The 21,218-nt window shown below is 36.9% G+C and overlaps 1 protein-coding gene and 1 long non-coding RNA gene across 5 annotated transcripts in view; one reads left to right on the top strand and one right to left on the bottom strand.

The window, feature by feature from the left end:
* The window catches only part of RAD18 (RAD18 E3 ubiquitin protein ligase), a 137,235-nt gene that overhangs the window by 19,219 nt on the left and 96,798 nt on the right, over nucleotides 1–21,218 (top strand). For all 4 annotated transcript variants that reach the window (XR_013157798.1, XR_013157799.1, XR_013157800.1 and 1 more), the window contains exons 5-6: nucleotides 17,401–17,738; nucleotides 19,949–20,048. Coding sequence is in view for 1 of the 4 variants with exons in the window: in XM_077116677.1 (XP_076972792.1) it covers nucleotides 17,401–17,738; nucleotides 19,949–20,048 (438 nt within the window). In the remaining 3 variants the exon portion in view is untranslated. The remainder of the gene's footprint in view (nucleotides 1–17,400; nucleotides 17,739–19,948; nucleotides 20,049–21,218) is intronic.
* On the bottom strand, nucleotides 1,292–20,976 carry LOC143647045 (uncharacterized). The gene is made up of 3 exons (XR_013157801.1): nucleotides 20,777–20,976; nucleotides 5,023–5,104; nucleotides 1,292–1,743 (listed from the first exon to the last, which is right to left on the bottom strand). It is a non-coding gene; the product is annotated as an uncharacterized LOC143647045 (long non-coding RNA).

Raw genomic sequence — 21,218 nt, forward strand, 5'->3', positions numbered from 1 at the left:
AACAATAAAGAATTGGCCAAGGAAACACATTATGTTTGGTAGCTTAAAAACTCATTAAATAACTAAATAAATCATGGAATAAGGAGAAAATCATAATGAAAATTGTTAGATATTTAGAATTGAGTAACGATAAGCTAAAATGGAACTTAAAGGAAAAATAATAACATGTTTATTTAAACAGGTTTATTAAAAACAAGAAGGATTGGCAACAAATGAATTAAGCATCCAAATTGCTACTCCACAAAGAGAGAAACAGAAAGCCCAAAGAGAGTAGAAGGAAGGAATAATATAAAGCAGAAAGTAATGATACAGAAAACAACAAAAAGTTGAACTGGATCTTTTAAAGGACTTAAGAAAATAATCATTGGCGCAAAATACCCAATAGTGGGAACAAAAAAAAGATAGAACTAGAGATACAATCGAATTTTTAAAAAATCACTATAAAACAGCATGAGGACCTCCGGTAAGACACTGCACTAAGATAATACTTCATTAGTTTTTGAAGTCTGTGAGAGAGGATGGAGCATATCCTTAGGATGGAATGTTTTGGATGTTGATTTTCTCTGAGACAATAAAACTGTATCCTAAAGCTTATTTGTTTTCCTCAGCTAGTGCTGAAAGCATAGCAACCTCCCTGCTAGGAAAAAAGAGAGCATTACAAATAACAGCATCTGTTTGTTGAAGAGAAGTGATCAGTATCTTTGGGTTCACAGACCTTGTGGTAACTTAAAGGGAAACCTTAGAATGGGTTGAATTTACCCCTTTCTCTCTTTCTCCCACAAGGGAATATGCTATTTAATTACTCATTATAGAGGCTGTGCTTGGGTGAGAAGCATTCTTTGTAGATTTGGGATGGATTTTATCATTTGCTTCTCCCTCTTTTTGCCTTTTTTGGAATTGCCATTTTATTTTAGCATTATCCTATGGTAAACATTTCTTGACTATTTATCACGTGTACAATGCTATGTTACTTCATTTGTGAAGTCTGTCAGGATGAAATTCAAGCTAGTCAATTTTATTACTTGTTTAAACCCTGATTTAAGATTGGTGAGGGAAGTTTAATCTTATGACTGAAATATAAAATATTTATATTGTCTGATGATTTCATTTCTTCTTGTCTTTCCCATGTTATTACCATTATACGTGCAATTACAATTTTTAAAAATTTAATATTCTAAACTGAATATAAAAGGATATTGAAAATAATTTCAGAGGTTTTCAGACACAAGTCTAATGCGTAGATCTTAAGTTTTCTTATGATATTGGCTTTTATTTTCAAAGAAAATGTGTTTCTTCCTTGACTCAGTTTTATTTAAAATAATGTTCTTAAGAAACTGTTGTGTTGAAAAAAGTTTGATTAGAAATGTTTTTATGTAAGTGAAAATCCCTCTCAACTTAAGGGAGGGGCTGGTAAAAATCATTTCTCTGGTTTTGCATAGCAGCTAATCTACATCAAAACTATTATTCATTATTGAGTATAGAATATCATTTACACTTTGGTTTATCCATCATCCAGGTATGAGTTTTCCTCTAAGTATTTCAAGTTTAAGAATTTAAACATTTAAAGTGAAAATTATAGATAATTTCCTTTGCATAGTTTGTAGACTATAATTTCACTTTATCTTGTGGTATAGTTTAAAGCATGGTTTTGAATTCAGGCAGAACTGGGCTCCAATGCTCGTTCTGTTCATTCTGATGTGATTATAATAAGATCTTTAACTTCTTTGACTTCTGTTTCCTCACCTGAAAAATGAAAATAATACTGTTGATACCTTGAGGGATTATTGTAAGGATTAGAGATGAAAAGTTATAGTGAAAGATAACTAGCCTAGTGTCTGATAGAAGGAATCTTAAAAAATAAAAAAAAGATTCTTACCGTTGTATAATACCTATATTTATTGTTGTTTTACCTTAGGTGCTCTAAGGTGCTAATGAGAATTATTGCTCTGGTGAGCCTCTGAGGGTTTAACCAAATGATCTAAAGTTACACATTGTAATATCAATTCACTTTAATATAAATTTGTAGGGGTGATGAAAATTGAAGAGAAAATTACAATTTCAATTTAACTCTAAACATCAAGTTTGAATTAATAAATCTATCAAGCTAAGTTTTAAAGTACGTGAATTGCCATTAACAATCTAATGGCTTGAGCAGAGTTCCTTATACCTACCTACCCCCTGCATCCCAGTTTTCCCTTTTATTAACATTTTGCACTAGTTGTGTACTTTAGTTACAATTGATAAAACAATATTATTATGATTATATTATTAACTGTAGTCCATAGTTTACATTAGATTTCACCCTTAGATTTCTACAGTTCTATGGCTTTTTTAAAAAAGATTTTGTTCTGTTAACATATATGCAGCCTAAAATTTCCCATTAACCACTTTTCATTTATACAATTCATTGTTGTTTAATTACATTCACAGTGTTGTACAGCTATCACTACCATCCTAGACTGCTTTTTGTATGTCTTAGAACAATTAATCCAAGGACTTTAACTAGCTACTGAAGTTCATGGACTTGATTGCATGAATTTTATTATGATTACCTATGTCTACCCAAAGACCTATTTTGACTCTTGATTCTTAGCTGCACTCTGAAGAGGTAAGGGTGATGAGCCAAAATTTTCTTATACTTCCTTGAGTCATAGATATTAAGAGCAAGAAAGTATATGAGGGAAATGCATTGTACTAAATGTCTGTTAGTGCATTTCCTAATGAGCTGGGTGACTTTGAGTAACTCAAATCTCTTTGGAACTCCATTTATCTCTCCATAAAATTATGAATATTGATTTATCTCCTGGGGTTTTTGCAGCTCTGAAAGCCCATGACTCATCCAACAACTATCTCAGTACCTACAGTGAGTGTTGTTACACATTGTAATATCAACTCACTTTAATATAAATTTGTAGGGGTGATGAAAATTAAAGGGAAAATTACCAATTCAATTTAACTCTAAGCATCTAGTTTGAATTAATGTATTTATCAAGCTAATTTTTAAGGTACGTTAATTGCCATAACAGTCTTATGGCTTTAAATTCCATTTGTGCATTCATGGCTTCCAGATTTACGTCTTCAGCTAGCTCTCTCCCCAAAATTCCAGATTCAGGTATCCAACTGCCTTTCTCACATCTGTACTTGTACCTCTTAAAAGCAGCTCTTTAACATGTCCAAAACTTAACTCCTAATTCCCCATGCTATACCCCTCACCCAAAACCCCTCCCACATTCTTCCTCATCTTAGTAAATGGCAGCTCCATCATTTCAGTTGTCCAGGCCAAAAACCTTGGAGTCATCTATGTCAATCCATCAATAAATCCTATTGGCCCTATCATTAAAAAGCCAGGTCATGCTTAAAACCACTTATTTGTCATTTCCCATCTCAGTTGGAGCAAAAGCCAAAGCACTCTCATTGGCTCATGGTTCTTACATAATCTGGCTCCCTCTCTAACTTTATCCCCTACAGCTCTTTTTCTTACTCATTAAAAACAGACTTTCTTACTGTTTCTCAAATGTGAAATCATATTCTGACTGTAGAGACTCTGTGCTTGTTATTTCTAGGTGAAACAGATATGGTTCAGTCTTCCACTTCTTCTGTTTTTTGGAAGGCCATCCTTTCAGTGAGATCATTTCTGACCTTCCTGTAAAGAGTATGAAACTCATTCCCTCCTCATACCTGGCTTTATTTTTTATTTTTATTTTTATTTTTTTGCAGGGGCAGGCACAGGGAATTGAACTCAGGTCTCTGGCATGGCAGGTGAGAACTCTGTCTGCTGAGATACTGTGACCTGCCCACCCGGCTTTATTTTTTTTTAAATTTTCATGGCACTTTTCACATTTGCTGCGTGCATTTTTTTCTCTCTTCCTTTACTATGGTGTAAACTTTATGAGGACAAAGACTTCTTTTTTTTAATTAAAAAAACTTAGGGAAGTTGTCGGTTTGCAGAACAATCATGCATAAAATATAAGATTCCTATAAACCACCCCACCACCAACACCTGCACTGGTGTGGAAAATTGGTTACAACTGATGATAGTTTTTTTGTAATTCTGTCTTTTAACTGTAGTTAACATTTGTTACAGTTAATGAAAGATTGTTAAACTAGTACTATGACTATTGTTCATAGTTTATGTAGGGGTATTTTTTCCCTGTATTTCCAGCGTATTGTTGTTATTATTTTTTCATGCATGTCTTTATTTTATTACTCATCTACCCATACACTGGATAAAGGGAGTGTCATTCACAAGGTTTTTATAACCACATGGTTACATGATAAAAGCTGTATCATTATACGGTCATTATCAAAGTTCAAGATTATTGGATTATGGTTGAACAACTTCAGGTATTTCCTTCTGGCTCTTCTAATACCCTAGAAACTAAAAAGAAATACCTATATAATGAGTCAGTCACAATCATTTGTTGAATCCTAATTTTTCAGTTGTATGGCCTCTCACTCATTTGATCATTCTCCCAACCTTCAGGGATATATCTAGGCAATGACCATTTTAACCTCTTCATGCTGAAAAGTGTTGTCAGTGTTATGGGGTAGAGGAGTGAAACACATTTATGTTCTTGGAGGGACTGGTACCTCTGGGTTTCAGGGCTTATCTGGCATAGGAACAATCTGGAGGCCTTAATTTTTTTTTTTAAACTTTTTTTTAATTCTTTTATTAAAATAAACTTTAATTTTATGGCAGTTTTAGGTTTACAGATAAATTGCATAGAAAGTAAAGCGCTCTCACATACCTACACATACACATAGTTTCTCCTATTAGTAACAACTTCCATTAGTTTAGTATATTTGTCACAATTGATAGGCCAATGTTGATAACATTTAGAAACTAAAGTGCGTAACTTACATTAGGGTTCGCTCTTTGTGTATATAGTTTGAGGGGCTTTGACAAAATCCTAATGTTATGTATCAACCATTATGATCTTTTACAGAATAGCATCACTGCCCTAAAAATGCCCTATGTTCCATGCTTACTATTAAAAACAAAACAAACTTCATTCTACTCACTGTCAAAGGCATGGAAGGGAAAATTCCTGTTGACTAGCCTCTTTCAGCCCATACCGAATGAATCTTATTTACCAGCTAGGAGCTGAAAAGGAACAAGAATATCTGATTTGTTCCCACACTGATGCTTGGCGATAGAGATAGTAAAGATTCTGTGGGCCTTACAAAACCACACCATCTCACACCACAGAGTGGCTGGGTTGGGCTTTAAGTGAAAGTGTTGTTTGAAAATCAGTGTTAAAGTCATGAAAAAAGCATTACAGCACTGCGACCATTTCATCTTCAAGCTTCTCTGGGGATCCGCCTGTTGTCAACACTTCACCCTCACATTACTTACAGACGATAGCAGCTATGGAAGCATTTTTTCATCCTTGGTTTGTTTTCAGCTCCCCTGAGAACAATATAGGACACACCTCCCCATTTATGCCAACTTTTTCTTTGCATAGGATCCCACAGGGCTTCATTAATTTCTTAAGCAAGCCCCAGAGGTCACTGCTGGTGCTTCTGAGGCAAAGCATTACCTGAGAGCACACAGAACCCCACGTTAGATTAGAATCAAGAAGTAAAAGGGTTCTCACTATAGGAAGTTTAGAGAAATTACATGTGACCAGCTAAACTGGGAGTTAGGCAGGCTCACCATGTCAAAGAAATAATGCTGTCCTTAGCTTTGCATGAGGTCCTTAATCCTGGGTGTCCAGAAAGCACTTAGAACTGGTGGACTTTAAAGAATAAAATTTAAATCAAAGGTTGCCCTTGGTTAAGACATTAATTATATAATTCTTGAAAGGAATACTAGTGCAATGGAATTTCCTTGTACAATATACCCAGAGCTCAAAAGTTCTGATATAATGCAACTGAATAATATTAGCGAGACAGAAGTGCAAGAAAAACCTAAGGTCAAATGCATCAAACAGGGAAAACACAAAGCAGTTACAGTGAGAGAAAAAGAGGATGGAGGCTCTAAAGGAAACAAAAATAGGGTATTATCATCCTTTTGAAGATCACAGACCAAGCCTTCTTCAGCAGGAAAAGGTTTCATTAACTAAATGGCCTGGAAGCTCTTAACACCAGCGAGAACATGTTTCTGGAGCAGAGAAGGAAAAATGTTGATTTAAAATAAAAACCCAAAAGATCTTTCAAAAACAAAAATTTCTTATATACTACTTAAAAATCAATAAGAAAAAGAAAAGCAACCCAATAGAACTATGGGCAAAGCATATGAACAGGCAAGCCACAAAAAACAAAAAGAAATTGCTAATGAACATTGACATATTCAACCTCTTATAATTAATCAAATAAAATAAAACAATGTTATTTTCTTCTATCAGATGGGTAAAAATTTAAAAATTCATTCAGTGTTGTCAAGGGGTAAGATAACATAAATGGGGAAATACTCTTGTTAAATGGAGAATTAATTACCGCATTTTTGGAGGGAAATGTAACAATATTGTTTACATTTTAAATGTTTCTATCCTTTGATTCAATGTTTCTATTTTTTAAATTTTTTATTAATTAAAAAAAATTACAAGAAGCACAAACATTCCCAACACATACACTCAGCAATTCACAATATCATCACATAGTTGCATATTCATCATCATGATCATTTCCCACACATTTGCATCAATTCAGAAAAAGACATAAAAAGACAACAGAAAAATAAAACAAAAACAGAAAAAAAAAAATTTTACATACCATACCCCTTACCCCTTGCTTTCATTGATCACTAGCATTTCAAATTAAATTAATTTTAACATTTTGTTCCCCCTATTATTTGTTTTTATTCCATATATTCTACTCCTCTGTTGACAAGGTAGATGAAAGGAGCATCAGACACAAGGTTTTCACAATCACACAGTCACATTGTGAAAGCTATATCATTGTACAATCATCATCAAGAAACATGGCTACTGGAACACAGCTCTACATTTTCAGGCAGTTCCCTCCAGCCTCTCCACTACATCTTGAACAACAAGGTGGTGTCTACTTAATGCATAAGAATAACCTCCAGGATAACCTCTCGACTCTGTTTGGAATCTCTCAGCCATTGACACTTAGTCTCATTTCCCTCTTCCCCCTTTGGTCGAGAAGGTTCTCTCAATCCCTTGATGTTAATTCTCAGCTCATTCTAGGGTTTTTTCTCAGTCCCTTGATGCTGAGTCTCAGCTCATTCCAGGATCTCTGTCCCACGTTGCCAGGAAGGTCCACACCCCTGGGAGTCATGTCCCATGTAGAGAGGGGTAGGGTGGTGAGACTGCTCATTGTGTTGCCTGGAGAGAGGGGCCACATCTGAGCAACAAAAGAGGCTCTCTTGGGGGTGACTCTTAGGCCTAAATATTAAGTAGACTTGACCTATCCTTTGCGGGGTTAAGTTTCATATGAACAAACCCCAAAACTGAGGGCTCTGCCTATAGCTTTGAGAGGCCTTAAATTTTGAAAAAATAAACTTACTAAGTAAAGGTTTTATAGAATCTTAGCTACAACCCAGAGTATTTTTTAGGGTTTTCAGAAATACTGTTGGTTGCGACTTGGCATACTGTGGCAAATTGTAATGTCTGGCTGAAGCTTGTATAAGAGTGCCTCCAGAATAACCTCTTGGCTCTATTTGAAATCTCTTAGCCACTGAAACCATTTTGTTTCATTTCTTTTCTCCCTGTTGGTCAAGAAGGTGTTCTCAATCCCATAATGCCAGAGCCAGGCTCATCCCTGGGAGTCATATCCCCCATTGCCAGGGAAACTTACACATCTTGGAGTCATTTCCCACATAACAGAGGAGGGTAGTGAATTTATTTGCAGAGTTGATTTAGTGAGGGAGAGATCACATCTGAGTAACAAAAAAGGTTCACTGGGGATAACTCTTTGGCATAATTATAAGTAGGCTTAGCTTTGCCATTGCAGAAATAAGTTTCATAAGAGTAAACCTCAGATTGAGGGGTTGGCCAATTGAATTGGGAGTCCTAATGCTTGAGAGAATTTTAAGAATTTTCTAGGAGGGGAAGTTTAATAGTTCCACATTTTTTCCCCAGTCCCTCAAAGGGTCCTTTGCAAATACTTGGATATTTTTTGCTGAAAATACTCTAGAGTGTATCAGAATATTACATTAACCTGTATAGAATAATAAGATCTCATTCCTTATCCTAGGATCCATGTAATTAGGTGGTTTAAATAAACTGACTAGACAGAAAATTTCTGCTGTAGAAAATTTAAATTTGGACAAATAAACATCTCTTTCTTTGGTCTGCTGGCTGAAACAGAGAGCTTCTACCTTCAGACTTCTTCTTTAAAGCCTTCAGCTAATTAGATTAAACAACACTAATTGTGGAAGATACTCCGTTTGACCAACTGCAGATTTAGTCAGCCATGGATGCAATCAACATGCTTATGATTTATTAAATATCCTTGCAGTAACAGGCCAGTGCTTGCTTGACCAGATAACTGGGCACCATCACCAGGCCAAGTTCACACATGAACCTAATCCTAACAGTCCAGGATGTGATATATATTTGTTAATGTGCCACGTATACTTGCAGTGTCCATTCTGCAGTTGTCAGATGTAGTGTTTTATATTTGTTTATTATGTTGATTAATTTGAGTAATTGATTTGGTTCAAATCTTCTTTGTTCTTACTGATGTTTTGTTTGTTTATTCTGTTAGAGGTGTCAAACATGCTATTATCATAATTCAAACATGCTATTATCAAAACCAATTATTGTGGATTAGCTTTCTCTCCTTTAGGTTCTGACAGTTTTTGCTTTATATAGTTTGAAGCTATGCTATTCAGTAAACATACATGTAGAATTCTATGGCTTCCAATTGAATCAACCTTTTTCTCAAAAGGCAATGTTCCTTTTTATTTCTCATAATACTTTTTGCTTAAAGTCTATTTTCTCTCCTATTAATGCTATCACATCAGTTTTCCTTTGGTTAGTGTTTTCATTGTGCATCTTTCTCAATTCTTTTATTTTCAACCTGTCCGGGTCTTTATATTTAAAATATGTCTCTTTTTAAATTGTATATACTTACATTTTGCTTTTAAATGTGGTCTGACAGTCTTTGTCTTTTAATTGGGATATTTAGTCCATTATATTTAGTGTGACTATTGTTTACCATCTTGCTGTTTGTTTTCTGTTTATCTGGTCTTTTTTCTTTCTTTCCTATCTTTCTTTAAATGACATGAACATGTATTTTTATTATTCTATCTCCTTTGTTGTTTTTTGTCTTATACCTTTTGCTGTGATTTTCTTCCATGATTACACAAGAAATCGCAAAATATACCTTTAGCATATTACTGTGGTCCATAAAATTAGAATTTTTACATGACCTATCTTCAAGTTTATTAATCCTCGCCCTTGCTGTTTGCTTTTATACCTATCCAATGAGCTTTTGATTTTAGATAAGGTATTTTGCAATTCTAGAATATTCATTTGATTCTTATTTAATGGTGTATTTTAAGTGAAAATTAAAATTGATCTTTTTTATCCATATGTCCACATTTTCTTCTCTTTATTTGGAAGTCCTTATCTGCTAATGTCACTCATTAGATCACCTTTGGGTCTACTTCTATTGTCTGCTCTCTCTCTGGATTGGTGGCTACTTTTGTTTTGCTACTTTGCATGTCTGATAATTTTAAAATGTGTATTGAACATTATGGATGAAATGTTGTAGAGGCTTCTTTTGCAGGATATTGAATTCTGTTCTGGCATGCTGAATAGCTCTTTACCTTTATTCTGTCAAGAACTGGTTTGGTGCTTTGTTAGGTGGTTCTGTTTCGGTTTTGTTTATATTTCTGGGATGTGGGCCTTCTTCCTAAGGTGTGGTAGGTGTGGTCTTTGTGGCATTTCAACTTGATTGGAATCTTCACCTACATCTCTCAACTTTGGCTGGGCTCAAACTTTGAAATTTCTGTCTCCCAGTACTTTTTACCTACCAGGCTTCCTGCAATTTTGTCTTATGCATGTGCAACCCTGGAGATGACCAGAAATCAGTGAGAATTTCTAAACAGACTTCTGGTGTTCCCTTACTGTGGTTATCTCCTCTCCAGCACCCTGTACCCCCAAACCTAGCCACCTTTGCTCAGAACTCTGATGTCATTTTTTTTTACCCAGTGAGATCATTGTTTCCTGTTCCCTGAACTTTAGTTCAATGCCCAAGTTCCAGAAAATGCTTTCAGAGAAAAATTTAGGTGAACTCTGAGTTTCCTCATGTACTTCTTCTTTGTCAGTAATTACAACCTTGTGCTGATTACATTCCGGTGCCTATAACTATTGTGTTATATATTTTACCTTGATTTTAAAGTTATTTATGGTTGGCTGAGTAAGTCTGATAGTAGCTATGTTCTGTGACCAGAATATTAAATACCTCTGTTTTCTCCTGAAGGTAGTTTAACTACTATTTAATTCAGATTTTTTTTTAAATAACTGATTTTTTTTATTAATGAAAAAAATTAACAAACAAAACATTAAGATATCAGTCCATTCTACATATATAGTCAGTAATTCTTAATATTATCAATAGTTGCATATTCATCATTTCTTAGAACATTTGCATCGATTTAGAAAAAGAAATAAAAAGACAACAGAAAAAGAAATAAAACGATAACAGAAAAAAAAAGATTATACATACCATACCCCTTACCCCTCGCGTTCATTTACCACTAGCATTTCAAACTAAATTTATTTTAACATTTGTTCCCCCTATTATTTATTTTTATTCCATGTGTTCTACTCTTCTGTTGACATAGTACCTAAAAGGAGCATCAGACACAAGGTTTTCACATTCACAGAGTCTCATTGTGAAAGCTATATCATTGTTCAATCATCATCAAGAAACATGGCTACTGGAACACAGCTCTACATTTTCAGGCAGTTCCCTCCAGTCTCTCCGGTACATCCTGAACAACAAGGTGACACCTACTTAATGCATAAGAATAACCTCCAGGATAACCTCTCGACTCTGTTTGGAATCTCTCAGCCATTGACACTTAGTCTCATTTCACTCTTCTCCCTTTGGTCAAGAAGGTTCTCTCAATCCCTTGATGTTAATTCTCAGCTCATTCTAGGGTTTTTCTCAGTCCTTTGATGCTGAGTCTCAGCTCATTCCAGGATCTCTGTCCCACGTTGCCAGGAAGGTCCACATCCCTGGGCGTCATGTCCCACGCAGAGAGGGGGAGGGTGGTGAGACTGCTCGTCATGTTGGCTGGAGAGAGAGGCCACATCTGAGCAACAAAAGAGGCTCTCTTGGGGGTGACTCTTAGGCCTAAATTTTAAGTAGACTTGACCTATCCTTTGTGGGGTTAAGTTTCATATGAACAAACCCCAAGACTGGGGGCTCAGCCTATAGCTTTGGTTGTCCACACTGCTTGTGAGAATATCAAGAATTCAATTTGGGGAAGTTGAATTTCTCCCCACTCTCACCATTCCCCGAAGGGAGCGCTTTGCAAATACTTTTCGACTCACTGATCGAATCACTCTGGGATTCATCGGGGCATCACTCTGGACAAACCAACAAAATCTCATGTCCTACCTGAGATTCCAAGTACTTATGATATTCAATGAAACTATCTACATGAGTTATATTAGGAAATGCTCTAGTCAAAATATAAATTTTGTAACAAATAAACATTTTTTGCTTTAGTCTCACACATAAGGTGACATTTTAAAGTATTATCATCTATTTTCAGCACCCTGCAATAATGACATTCCTTTGTTCTTCCTCATGCAAAAACATTTTTAAAATTTGTACATTGTGCATTTCACTATTATTATATACTCTAGGCATTCCTAGATTATACCATCTCGATCTTTACCATCTATCTTTCTTTCTGATTTCATTTATGTCCTCAGCCCTCCTCCCTCTATCATTCTCACATGCAGCTTCATTCAGTGTTTTAACATAATTACATTGCAGTTAGGTAGTATTGTGCTGTCCATTTCTGAGTTTTTATATTCAGTCCTGTTGCCCAATCTGTATCCCTTCAGCTCCAATTACCCAATATCTCACCCTATTTCTATCTCCTGATGGTCTCTGTTACCAATGAAATATTCCAAGTTTATTCACTAATGTCAGTTCATATCAGTGAGACCATACAGTATTTGTCCTTTTGTTTCCGGCTAATCATGCTCAGCATAATGTCCTTAAGGTCCATTCATGGTGTTACATACTTCATAACTTTATTCTGTCTTACAGCTGCATAATATTCCATCTTATGTAAATGTCACAGTTTGTTTAGTCAGCTGTTTGTTGATGGACATTTTGGCTGTTTCCATCTCTTGGTAATTGTTAATAATGCTGCTATAACATTGGTGTGTAAATATCCATTTGTGTCCTTGGCCTTGTGTCCTTTGAGTAGAGACAGCATATAGATGGGTCCTATTTTTTAATCCATTCTACCAGGCTATGTCTTTTGATTGGAGAGTTTAATCCATTAACATTCAGTGTTATTACTGCATGGGTAGTACTTTCTTCTACTATTTCACCTTCTGGTTTTTATATGTCATATCTAATTTTCCTTCTTTTTACCTTTACTCATAGTCTTCCTTTCTGCACTCTTCTCCACACCTCTCTCTTCTGTCTTCGTATCTGTCTCTAGTGTTCCCTTTAGTATTTCTTGCAGAGCTGGTCTCTTGGTCACAAATTCTCTCAGTGATTTTTTTGTCTGGAAATGTTTTAATTTCTCCCTCATTTTTGAAGGACAATTTTGCTGGATATAGAATTCTTGGTTGGCAGTTTTTCTCTTTTAATAATTTAAATATATTATCCCACTGTCTTCTCACCTCCATGGTTTCTGCTGACAGATCTGCGCATAGTCTTGTTGGGCTTCCCTTGTATGTGATGGATTGCTTTTCTCTTGCTGCTTTCAAGATCCTCTCTTTCTCTTTGACCTCTGACATTCTGATTATTGAATGTCTTGGAGTACGTCTATTTGGATCTATTCTCTTTGGGGTACGCTGCACTTCTTGGATCTGTAATTTTAAGTCTTTCATAAGAGTTGGGAAATTTTCAGTGATAATTTCCTCCATTAGTTTTTCTCCTCCTTTTCCCTTCTCTTCTCCTTCTGGGACACCCACAACACGTATATTCGTGTGCTTCATATTGTCTTTCAATTCCCTGAGTCCCTGCACATATTTTTCCTTTTTTTTTCCCTATAGTTTCTGTTTCTTGTCGGATTTCAGATGTTCCATCCTCCAGTTTTGAAATCCTATGTTCTGTCTCTCGAAATCTACCATTATAGGTTTCCATTGTTTTTTTTTACTTTATCCAATTTTTAAAAATTTTTTTTTAATTAATCAAAAAAAAGAAAAGAAATTAACACAACATTTAGAAATCATTCCATTCTACACATGCACTCAGTAATTCTTAGTATCATCACATAGATGTATGATCATTTCTTTGTACATTTGCATCGATTTAGGAAAAGAACTAGCAAAACAGCAGAAAAAGATATAGAATGTTAATATAGAGAAGAGAATTAAAATAATAACACTAATAAAAAATATATATATATATAAAAAAAGGAAAAAGAAAACAAAAACAGAAGATACAAACAAACAAACAAACAAACAAAAAACCATATTTCAGGTGCAGCTTCATTCAGTGTTCCAACATAGTTACATTACACTTAGGTATTATTGTGCTGTCCATTTTTGAGTTTTTGTATCTAGTCCTGTTGCACAGTCTGTATCCCTTCAGCTCCAATTACCCATTATCTTACCCTGTTTCTAACTCCTGCTGGTCTCTGTTACCAATGATATATTCCAAGCTGATTCTCGAATGTCGGTTCACATCAGTGGAACCATACAGTATTTGTCCTTTAGTTTTTGGCTAGACTCACTCAGCATAATGTTCTCTAGGTCCATCCATGTTATTACATGCTTCGTAAGTTTAGTCTGTCTTAAAGCTGCATAATATTCCATCGTAGGTATACGCCACAGTTTGTTTAGCCACTCGTCTGTTGATGGACACTTTGGCTGTTTCCATCTCTTTGCAATTGTAGATAATGCTGCTATAAACACTGGTGTGCAAATGTCCGTCTGTGTCTTTGCCCTTAAGTCCTTTGAGTAGATACCTAGTAGTGGTATTGCTGGGTCGTAATCCATTCTGCCATTCTGTGTCTTTTGATTGGGAAATTCAGTCCATTAACTTTTAGTGTTATTACTGTTTGGATAATATTTTCCTCTACCATTTTGACTTTTGTATTATATATATTATATCTGATTTTCCTTCTTTCTACACTTTACTCCATACCTCTCTCTTCTGTCTTTTCGTATCTGACTCTAGTGCTCCCTTTAGTATTTCTTGCAGAGCTGGTCTCTTGGTCACAAATTCTCTCAGTGACTTTTCGTCTATAAATGTTTTAATTTCTCCTTCATTTTTGAAGGACAATTTTGCTGGATATAGAAGTCTTGGTTGGCAGTTTTTCTCTTTTAGTAATTTAAATATATCATCCCACTGTCTTCTAGCTTCCATGGTTTCTGCTGAGAAATCTACACATAGTCTTATTGGGTTTCCCTTGTATGTGACAGATTGTTTTTCTCTTGCTGCTTTCAAGATCCTCTCTTTCTCTTTGACCTCTGACATTCTAACTAGTAAGTGTCTTGGAGAACGCCTATTTGGGTCTATTCTCTTTGGGGTGTGCTGCACTTCTTGGATCTGTAAATTTAGGTCTTTCATAAGAGTTGGGAAATTTTCAGTGATAATTTCTTCCATTAGTTTTTCTCCTCCTTTTCCCTTCTCTTCTTCTGGGACACCCACAACACGTATATTTGTGCGCTTCATATTGTCATTCAGTTCCCTGATCCCCTGCTCAAGTTTTTCCATTCTTTTCCCTGTAGTTTCTGTTTCTTTTTGGAATTCAGATGTTCCATCCTCCAGTTCACTAATTGTAGCTTCTGTCTCTTTAGATCTACCATTGTAGGTATCCATTGTTTTTTCCATTTTTTCTTCTTTGTCCTTCACTCCCATAAGTTCTGTGATTTGTTTTTTCAGATTTTCTATTTCTTCTTTTTGTTCAGCCCATGTCTTCTTCATGTCCTCCCTCAATTTATTGATTTGATTTTTGAAGAGGTTTTCCATTTCTGTTCGTATATTCAGCATTAGTTGTCTCAGCTCCTGTATCTCATTTGAACTATTGGTTTGTTCCTTTGACTGGGCCATATCTTTAATTTTCCAAGCGTCATCCATTATTTTCTGCTGGTGTCTGGGCATTTGATCAGATTTCCCTGGGTGTGGGACCCGGCTGGTTGAAAGGTTTTTCTGTGAAATCTCTGGGCTGTTTTTCTTTTCCTGCCCAGTAGGTGGCACTCGTGGCGCTTGTCTGTCTGCGGGGCCCACCAGTAAAAGATGCTGTGGCTCCTTTAACTTGCCAATCCAAATCTCGCAGTCAGCCCGGGAAACCGCGCGTGGAGGGGGCGGGTCGCCGGCCCCCGTGGCTTGGGGGACTGCCGGTCCAAATTGCCCAGCTGGCCCGAGACGCCAAGCGTGGCGGGAGGGCCCCGCTATCCAACGTTCCCAGTCAGACCGGCGAGCCACGTGCGTGGAGGGGACCCCAGTCGCCAGCCGCCCCGGCCGGGAAATCGCTCGCCCCTTGGGTATCTCACCGCAGCGGATTCTCCCTGCCCGTTTAGCCGTTCCAGAATGGGGTACGCTGTCTTTTTGGTCTCTGTCGTGGCTCCGGGAGCTGTTTCGTATTGTTTCTGTTTCTTTAGTTGCTTTTCTGGAGGAGGAACTAAGACCCGCGCGTCTTACTAAGCCGCCATCTTCTCCGGAAGTCCTCCATTGTTTTTTTAATCTCTTCTACTGTGTCTTTCATTCCCATAAGTTCTGTGATTTGTTTTTTCAGACTTTCAATTTCTTCTTTTTGTTCTTTCCTTGCCTTCTTTATATCCTCCCTCAATTCATTGATTTGGTTTTTGATGAGGTTTTCCATGTCTGTTCGTACATTCTGAATTAATTGTTTTAGCTCCTGTATGTCATTTGAATTGTTGGTTTGTTCCTTTGACTGGGCCATATCTTCAATTCTCCTAGTGTGATTTGTTATTTTTTGCTGGCATCTAGGCATTTAATTACCTTAATTAGTTTATTCTGGAGATTGCTTTCACTTCTTTTACCTAGAGTTTTCTTGCTGGATGAATTTGTTGTCTATCTGTTCTTTGACATTCCGTTCAGCTTTATCTGGACCTTTAGCTTAAGTTTTGTTTAACAGAGGAGAATTTTTCAGTTCTTGTTTTCTTGTTTCTTGCCCTGCTTGTGTGGTGCCTTCCCCCCTCTCCCCACACTTAGGAGGGTCTACTTAGATATTATGTACCCCAGCCAGATTTTCCTAGACCAAACTGGCCTCCTATCAGGAGGAAAGAGTCACCTGCGTTGGTTTTCCCTGAGGGTGAGACCCAGCAGGTTGAAAGATTTCCTGTGAAGTCTCTGGACTCTGTTTTTCTTATCCTGCCCTGTGTGTGGCGCTTGTCTGACTGCAGGTCCCACCAGCATATGATGATGCGATACCTTTAACTTTGGCAGACTCTCCCTCCTGGGGGCGTGGTGGAGACTGAGGAGAGGTTGTAGGCTGGTTTTAATGGCTTCAAATTACCAAGCCCTGGGGTCTAAATTCCTTGAGGGAGGGATTCCACCTGAGTTGGGCTTCACCCCTCCCCTGGGGAAGGCACAGGCTCCAGACAAGCCCCCAAAAGAGCTCACTTCTGCCTATGCCTGGGGCAGTTGCAGCCTGAAAAGTCCTGCCGCTATATCCAGAGGTAGTCAAGCCTTTGTAGATACACAGCCACAAAAACCTCTGTTTCCTTCTCTTTTTTTTCCCTTTTTTCTGTCAGTCCTGCCCCCTTGGCGCTGGGGCAAAAGTGAGCAACCTCCGCATTGATCAGGTTCACCTAAGCTGGGGGCCTATTTTTAGTAGTCAGAATTTGTTATTTAGTTCCACAATTGGCGTTTGATTGTGCCCAGTCCCTGCTGCTGGTAAAGTCCTTTCCTTTCCCCTCTGGGAAGCGGCCTGTGGGGGAGGGGCGCTGGCCACTGCAGCTTTGGGAACTCATGGTTCGGGGGGGTGCTTGCAGCCGGTCCAGCTAGTCCAGACTGGGGTGCGCTGTGTGTCTGGTCACTGACGTGGCCCCAGGAGCTATTCTGTACTGTTTTTGGTTATTTAGTAGTTGTTCTGGAGGACGAACTAAAGCACGCACGTTGTTAAGCTGCCATCTTGACCCGGAAGCTCCTTTTTAATTCAGATTTATTGTTTTAGATTTTATTTATGAAGAAACTCTTTGGTCTGATTGTCACTATGCACTACGTTTTTTGTTTCATAGAAACAGTATTAATTGGGAAAACAACTTGTATCAGTTAACTTAGTATAAATAATTATTGTGTTTTTTGTGTTTCAAGGAATCATCTGTTGCAGTTTGCCCTGGAATCACCACCCATATCTCCTGCTTCCTCCTCTTCAAAGAACCTTGCTCTCAAAGTGTATAATCCTCTTGCCTCCAGATATTCTCTAAAGCAGGGGAACAGGTTAATGGATAATTTCTTGACCAGAGAAATTGGTGATCCTGCATCAGATTTGTTGATAAAAGGAAATGAAAGGAAATTCAACTCTCAAAAAGAGGCAAGCACTTATGCAGAGACCAAAGAGACAGCTTCTCTGGAAAAGATAACTTCAGGCCCTTCAGGGGCTAATGTTCCTGAGTCACCCTCTACATCTACCTTGAAACAAGTTACTAAAGGTAGGAATATATTTTCCTGTGTGGCATGGAAATCTTCTTGTGCCACATGACGTTAGAATAATAGGCAGCATTTTTAAAGGGAAGGGAATGAGAAAGAGCAAGTTAGATTTCATCTTTTCACAGTCCTAGAGAATGACATAAGCGTTGCTTTGAGATACGTTTATTCTTTTTCTCTCTCATGGAATAGGAATTCAAGGTGATCACTACAAAAATGAATCAGTTTTAATTCACACTTGGAGCATTGCGGTAGTTTTCTATTTGCCAACTTTGAATTCCTCCTGATCCTGCCTATCATATCCAGTTTAATCTTCAAGAGCTATTTTTATCTTATTATACCACTGCTTGAATTCCTTCAGTATATGCTGCATAAAGTCCAAGCTGTTCTGCCTTGCATTTAAAGTCTTTGACAATATAGCCCCCTACTCTTCTGGTCCAGCCTTGTTTCTCACCTCTTGCTCTCTGAAATTGCTCTGCTCTAGCCATGCTGATCTCCCCAGTGTTCTTACACACTTTACTCATAGATACTTCCAGGTCTTTGATTAGGAAGTTTAAACTGCTGAAATGTTTGTCTCAACACCAAGGATTGGCAAAATATGACCTGCAGACCAAATCTGGCTTGCCATCTTTGTGTGTGTGTGTGTGTGTGTGTGTGTGTGTGTGTGTGTGTGTGTGTGTGTGTGTTGTATGATGTGGGTCACTTTTCATTCTTTTTCCCTATGGCTGTTCCATTTTTGCAGCACCATTTGTTGAATTTTTGAGGGGGGGAGTGCATGGACTGGGAATCAAACCTGGGTTTCCCACATGGCAGGCAAGAATTCTACCACTAAGCTACCCTTGTACCGTCTTCCATCTATTTTTCTAATTAGAAGTTTACTGAAACACAGTCATGCCCACTTGTTTATTGTCTTCGGCTGCTTTCACACTACAGCAGCACAGTTGAGTAGTTATAACAGAGATGTATGACCCACAGAGCCTAAAATATTTATTATCTGATCCTTTAATGAAGTTGTTTAATGACCACTGTTCTGGATCTTTGACTTTACCCAGATCCTACTATTCTTTGGTTATTATGCAAACAGTGTTGATTTCTCACATCACCAAAGTGCTGTAACACTGGTTTTCTGGACAGATTTTAGTATAATTTGCTTAGCTGTTTAACAAATGTGTTAGCTTGTTTAACCTTTTGTTTCTGTGTCTTGCCATTAAAGATGAAAGCACCTTTGAACTTTGGTATACCCATATCACCTCCTGTACAGGGCTCTTGGTGTTTATTAAACTTAGATTTAAATTAGTTTTCTAGTACTCAAGTGCTTATATTTCGTAAGAGTATATACATTTTACTTACATTTCGTGGCTTATCTCATGACCAAGAAAATTCTTGGTCAGTCTTTTAATCAATTGACAGTTCTTACTGTGGTGCTTCTACCTTGACAGTTAACTTTTTTCTCCTAACAGAGGCATTTTCCAAATGAAATCTTACAATACTTTAACATATAAAATAGATGAAATTGGCCCTACTGCATTCAGGTAGGGAAGGAAGTCCTGGAGACGCACTGCTCAACCTGACCTCCTCTTTATCCATTGTGGCGTCTAGGCCCTTAGATGCCTCCATCGATCCCTACAACTCTGTGAAACAGTTTGAAAACTAATACATTTCTTAATCTTAACATTGCATTTGTAATTATAAATGAGAGCTAAGTTAATGAATTTGTTATCATTGACAAAATTGAACAGTAGTTGACCCAACCCAATAAACACTTTAATCTGACTGCACATACTCCTTTTCCCCTCCCACCGCCAGGTGTGTCTTACTCAAGTTTTTATTATTTCTTTGCTAAATTTAGGAAAATTAGGCTTAGGAAAATTTAAGATTAGATTTGTAGTTTGGCCAAATTTTGGTAGAAAAGGTTTAACCAAAGCATTTTGTAATAAATGAAATTCCAGCTTTATTTTCAGTCTCCTCCTCTACACCCAGGATTCTAATTGTGTGACTTCTCACAATTTAGCCATTACCATAGTCACCAGTCTGTTCCATTCCTTTCACCTAATGGGTCATTCTTTTTCTCTAGTGCTTTTCTAACCACGTTAAGGTTGTGATTCTATTTATTTATTTATTTTTATCTTATTTGCTGAAAGATACCAGGTTATCTAATTTTTGCCCATTCTAAAAGCAATTAATTTTCTTATCTTGTTTTTTTTTTTAAATACAGTGGATTGTCCTGTTTGCGGGGTTAATATTCCAGAAAATCATATTAATAAGCACTTGGACAGCTGTTTGTCACGTGAAGAGAAGAAGGAAAGCCTCAGAAGGTAAGAAAGTTAGGCATAGCAATTGAGCTACTTTATTTAGCTGGGTGCCTCTTGTACTTTATAAATGTGAAAAAAAGTCCAGTATTCATTGTGATGACCAGCTCTTCTATTCCCTTTCTTCCTTTGTTATTCCTTTAATCGTGCTGGCCAACACTTCTTTTCTCTCTTTCTCCTTCTTTCCTCAATTCCCAGTTTTCCACACATAGTTAACTGCATTGAATATTTAAACTGCTGATAAAATTTGCATAACAGGAACTTAATGACTTAAAATTCAATTCTTTTATAAAACTTATTTTCTTCTCTTAGAATTTTTAGAATTATTTTAAAGCCCCTCAACTGAAGAAAACGAGTTTAGACTCTAGGTATAGAACATATAAAATCTTTTTCTGGTTCTTAGAATGCTCAGAATTTTTTGTTCTTTGTTTTTAATTTTTATTGTGGTAAGGTATATATAACTCAAAATTTCGCATTTTAACCAATTTCTTTTATATGGTTCAGTGTTAATAATCACACTCACAATATTGTGCTACCATCACTACCATCTTTTACCTCAACTTTTTCATCACCCACAACAGAAACTCTTTACCAATTAAACAATAACTCCCCATCATTCCCCCCTTCCCTCCCTGCAGACCCTGATAACCTCCAGTCTACTTTCTATCTCTACATTTGCTTATTCTAAGTACTTCATATATGTGAAATCATAGAATATTTCTCCTGTGTCTGACCTGTTTCACGCAACCTGATGTCTTCAGGGTTCAGTCATGTCATAGCATGTTTCACAACTTCATTCATTTTATGGCCAAACAGTATTCTGTTGTATTATTTAATCACATTTTGTTTATCTATTTATCAACACTTGGTTATTGTGAATAATGCTAGTATGAACGTTAGTGTACAAATAATCTGTTCTAGTCCCTGCTTTCAGTTCTTTGGGATATGTACTTAGGAGTGGGATTGTTGGGTCATAATTATAATTCTCTGTTCAACTTTCTGCGGAACTGCCAAGGTGATTTCCATGGTGGCTGTACCATTTTACACTTCCACCACATCTTTGTCAACACTGGTCACATGCATGAATCTTTGATATTTTTTAAGTTTCCACAACACCCTGATAAGCCATCTCTTATATCTAGTTGACAAACCTTAGCCCATTCTCTGTAAATTCGT

This window comes from Tamandua tetradactyla, chromosome 9 (assembly GCF_023851605.1).
Source record: "Tamandua tetradactyla isolate mTamTet1 chromosome 9, mTamTet1.pri, whole genome shotgun sequence".
Classification (NCBI taxonomy): domain Eukaryota; kingdom Metazoa; phylum Chordata; class Mammalia; order Pilosa; family Myrmecophagidae; genus Tamandua; species Tamandua tetradactyla.